We start from the raw sequence: 4,536 nt of genomic DNA on the forward strand, positions 1-4,536 counted from the left end.
TTTATTATTTACTCTTTTGTTTATCAATTGAGTTGGGATAGAACTACATGATATCCCACTAATTTACTCTTATTTTGTATTGGTATTATTATCATTCTAATTCTTAATTAAAATTATATATACATAAATAAAAAATAAATAAAAAATTGTCCAACTCCACCATGCAACATTAGCTGCTTGAGGACATGATGCATGCAGTAACTGGGAAAGAAGTATGGCATATTGTGTCAAGTTTCAAGTACTAGACATGGACTAAGCAAAAAATAAAATAAAATACTAGACAAGAGTTGTAAAAGCAACGATTAAATAATTAAAAGTATCACATCAGATATGTAAATCAGGGGATGTAGCTCAGATGGTAGAGCGCTCGCTTAGCATGCGAGAGGTACGGGGATCGATACCCCGCATCTCCAACTCCTTTTTAACAATTTCCACATTCAAATCAATTACTTTTCCCTCATCAACCGTTTAAATTCCGACGCATCAACCACAATTCAACGGCCCTGATCTTCCAAAGATCAGATCGTTAAATCTCGGGCCCACCCAACCAGTCCGACTTCCCCAAATATAACCATTTTCCCGCCTTTTCCTCTTCTTTCAAAATAAAAAGCCACTTCAGCTTCTCTACCCAAATTTACTACTCAAAATCTCTTGCTCTTATATTATCTTCCAGATCTCTCTCTCTCTCTCTCTCTCTCATTGTTCCTGTATGATGTATCTACAAGCTGTTGCCGATTGCACTGGTTCTTGGTCTTCAGCTTTAGAATTTGTAAGGTTAGTGAACAATCTAAACACTTTATGGTTTTGAATTGTGATTCATGCATGCACTTGATAGCACATAATGGCATCTAATCTGATTCTTATTCAATAATCCAATCCGTAGAAACTGTTCGATGAATAATATGACCTATTCCATTTGATCTGTCTATATGAATTGCTTTATTGATTGAGATTTGGAATTTTGGATATAGAATCAGAATCATATTAGATGAATTTTGGTTAGCAAACGATCTAAACACTTTCTGATTGAATTGTGAATTGTGATTATTGTTTGCACTTGATGATAGCACAGAATATCATCTAATTTGATTCTTAGTCAATAATTGAATCCTTAGAAACTGCTCGACGAATAATCTACCCTATTCCATTTGATCTGATTATCTGAACTGCTTTAATATTGCTTGAGATTTGGAATTTTGGATATAGAATAAGAATCCGTAAGATCTAATAATACACCACACATTAAACAACGCACAAAATATTTCTTCAAATTAGACAGTCCATAATGATAATCGGTACAAGTTTATTGAGCTCATAAACATAGCCTTTTATTTTTTACGATACATTTGGACTGGTTCAATACTTAAATTTACGGCTAAAGGCAGCAGAACCACAGTTAGCGCTATAGCTCTTTCTTCTTCTTCTTCTTCTTCTTCTTCTTCTTCTTTTTTTGGGTATTTGTACTTGTGCGCATACTTTATACAGATCTTATAACCACATGGCTGATGCTTTTTGACTTCATTAGAGTTTAGAGCCTTAGGTTCTTCATGAGCCTGCAGAAGGAAAAGTAAAAATAAAATAAAACAATGCCATTAGTTTATTCAAGAAAAAAGGATAATTTTGTAGCTCTTAATATGAGACAGTTATTCATCTTCAATCATTATAATATTTTGAAAGCATGAAGAGTATAAGGAGGTAATGCATCCAACTGTTGATTTATCAAAATATTATATTAAGAGGTATAGAAACTATATATATGTTTATTATTAGTAGCATTATGTATTTTTAAATGTCCAAGTTTGGCTATTTTCTTGTTTGGGCAAAGTTTTCTATTTCTTTTTGAACTAGCTCCTAAATGGTGCCAAAAAGTTTTAGCTAGATCCAAGAATCATTGTCGTGAACAAGTTTGGGGATGAATGAAGGGTTACCGAGGAATGTGAAATCTGATAGAAAACAATGTGATTGCGTCATAGAATGATGCTCATCGTTTTAGCACCGGTTAATAAAAAATACTTTATATGTGTTGGGTTGGCCTCTGCTCCAAATAATAGGAACCATGTGCTCCAAAACCATTACGATTAGATTTCATGTGGGCTTTTCTTAGGAAGTCACAATTGAGTATGAAATGGATAGGCCATATAATATAAAATAGCATCGAAAATAGCAAAAAAATATTAAACTATTTCTCAATTTGAGTGCAGCAGGGTCGGTGTTTGATTTGAACTTGTGAGTTACCTACCAGGAAAGGAAAGGTATGTGGATAACATGTTTAAGGGAATGTGTCTAGTTTACAAGCTCTTTGCATCTTGCCATGAACATGTCCTAATATAATATGATCACGTATTTGTCACATGCATAACAACACTGGACATAAGCTATGCCCATTTGTAAAATTTGGGTTGATTCCAATGTTCTTGTGCATTGAAGGCAACACTGACACGGACACACCCGTAGCCTAAAATGACCATGTATTGGCTTAGTATCCCATCCAATGCTCCTATACACTGGAGAGACTGATGTTTATTGGGGAAAGGGACGGTTGGATCAGAAAACTTTTTCACGCATTTAGATATATGACATATGCTTGCATGATCCATGCAGATATAACATATATAGTCAATACTTTATTCTGGTCATGTGTAGCATATGTTAGAGAATGATGGTTATTCTAGACTAAAAAGATGCTCAAGATTGTGGAGAAAAGTTGTCTAGAAAATGTCTTGGACTGCCCCATAAAGGTATTTGTTGATAAGCTTACAATTCATTTGTCCTGAATGTTTATTAATTGCCCTGCTATTGAATTGACATCTAGAATGGTAGATGACATTGTGGTAGTGTACTAGGAACTCCACAAGGAAGAGCCATTTATATATATGGCATATCTTATTAAACTTTGGCAAAAAAACATTAGATATGGGAACATAAAGCCATGGACATTATATGGTTGATGTAATGGGAAAAGAGTTCAGTACATTACCTCTCATTGTTCCCAGAGTTCTTGTAATTGGGCAGTGGGATTTGACCAGCTTCTATATTTATCAGGTCCTGTATAAGGATCTCGTAGTGCCTCCTTACTTCCTCTGCAGATTTCCCACCAACAGCCTTGGCCACATTTTGCCAGCGGTCTGGGGTGTCCTTGTCATACAAAGCCAGAGCCCTCTCGAATTGCTTGTTTTGCTTGGGTGTCCAAGAGTTAGAACCGCGTGAAGAATTGAGAGAGCTTGATGCCATTCCTCTTTAGGCAGTAGAAGGTGACAGACAATAAGATAGCTTAATTAGGGGAGTTGGGTTAGGTGTAAAGATAAGATGAACAATGTGTATTCAGCTAGGAATTGAGTATTGGGTTAATAAAGCTAAAGACCACGAAAGTGAAAGAAACTTAAGAGAGAAAGAGAAGAGGCTTAAGTCAAGGAATGGTTTTGAGTAAGAGATCCATGCATGCTTGCTCCTTATAAACTGGAGGAGAGGGTGGTGAGGTTATGCAAGTTGGGAATTCTTTTATTTTTTTGGGGTACGACAAGATGTGATTCGCCTAGAAAGAGGTAATAAAGAGAATCAGTTTCGAAGGACTGCAGCCTCTCTTTATTACATTTTCAAAGTCTTTTACTTGTCTTTTATAATATCATCAGCAAGTGGAATTTCTTGATAATTTACAGCCTGGTAGGGATTAGATCCAAATTCTTAGCCTACCAATTTAACATTGATGCGCTTATCATCACAATCCCCTTGCTTTTTTCCCCTCCCAAGATAAACTCACCTAGACCTTTAAGACCCACTAAAGACACAAACAGGATTGGACAAAGTTTTAGTTCCAACCAGAGCTATATCCTCAAATCTACTACTTAACGATTTACAAGACTAAAATTATTTAAACAAGTCACGTTACTCTTTCAAAGAGATCGACTAAAACTATATATGAATGGTTTTTTTAATCATCACATAATGAGTTGGAAGAAGATAGTTTTAAACTTTTTCCGATAGATTATCTTCCTTCTCTTTTTAGTGGGTCAGTGGAATTTTCTGCCTTACTTATATGGGCAACTTGTGATATAATATACTCTCCCAAAAAAAAAAGGACAAACTTAGTGATAATATACCTCTTTAATGAGCACAAGATTCGTTCTTTATTTAAAAATATATATATATATATATATATATATAACAACAAACAACAACAATAACGCCTTATAGATATTGTGAAATGTCGACATAAGCGCTGTTTTTTCCTCATTAACATATCATATGATATGACTGGTTTCTTAGACAGCCTCTGTATAATATTTGATCACAGAATGTGTATTCCATCACCGCAGAGTTGTGTTTAATACTAGACTTAGTTATATAGATCATTGGATAAATGGGCCATGTCATCACTATTTATAATACTGGTAAAAAATTGCGATGTCTTGGCATGATTTGTTAATGTTGATATATTAGCAGCTGTCCAAAAAATGAAATGGTTAGGAAATTGTGTATTTAATTATTTTACTATGATTTTAACATTCTTCTTTACTCCAAATTCTCCCTTAATTAGTG

The 4,536-nt window shown here is 34.6% G+C and overlaps 1 protein-coding gene and 1 non-coding gene across 2 annotated transcripts; one reads left to right on the forward strand and one right to left on the reverse strand.

The window, feature by feature from the left end:
• The first annotated feature begins 340 nt into the window (after window positions 1–340).
• On the forward strand, window positions 341–413 carry TRNAA-AGC (transfer RNA alanine (anticodon AGC)). Its single transcript has one exon. It is a non-coding gene; the product is annotated as a tRNA-Ala (tRNA).
• An 829-nt stretch (window positions 414–1,242) lies between these two features.
• Window positions 1,243–3,578, reverse strand: LOC111996227 (protein RADIALIS-like 3). The gene is made up of 2 exons (XM_024028183.2): window positions 2,978–3,578; window positions 1,243–1,553 (listed from the first exon to the last, which is right to left on the reverse strand). The coding sequence occupies exons 1-2, from the start codon at window positions 3,229–3,231 to the stop codon at window positions 1,529–1,531; spliced, it is 279 nt and encodes a 92-aa protein (XP_023883951.1). The 5' UTR covers window positions 3,232–3,578; the 3' UTR covers window positions 1,243–1,528.
• Window positions 3,579–4,536: the final 958 nt, after the last annotated feature.

This window comes from Quercus suber, unplaced genomic scaffold (genome assembly GCF_002906115.3).
Source record: "Quercus suber isolate HL8 unplaced genomic scaffold, Cork oak 2.0 scaffold_223, whole genome shotgun sequence".
Classification (NCBI taxonomy): Eukaryota; Viridiplantae; Streptophyta; class Magnoliopsida; order Fagales; family Fagaceae; genus Quercus; species Quercus suber.

Coding starts and splice junctions, on each gene's coding strand:
- LOC111996227 (XM_024028183.2), bottom strand. CDS start 3,231: ATGGCATCAAGCTCTCTCAATTCTTCACGCGGTTCTAACTCTTGGACA. Junction 1,554..2,977: donor AACTCTGGGAACAATGAGAG/GTAATGTACTGA, acceptor TTCCTTCTGCAG/GCTCATGAAGAACCTAAGGC.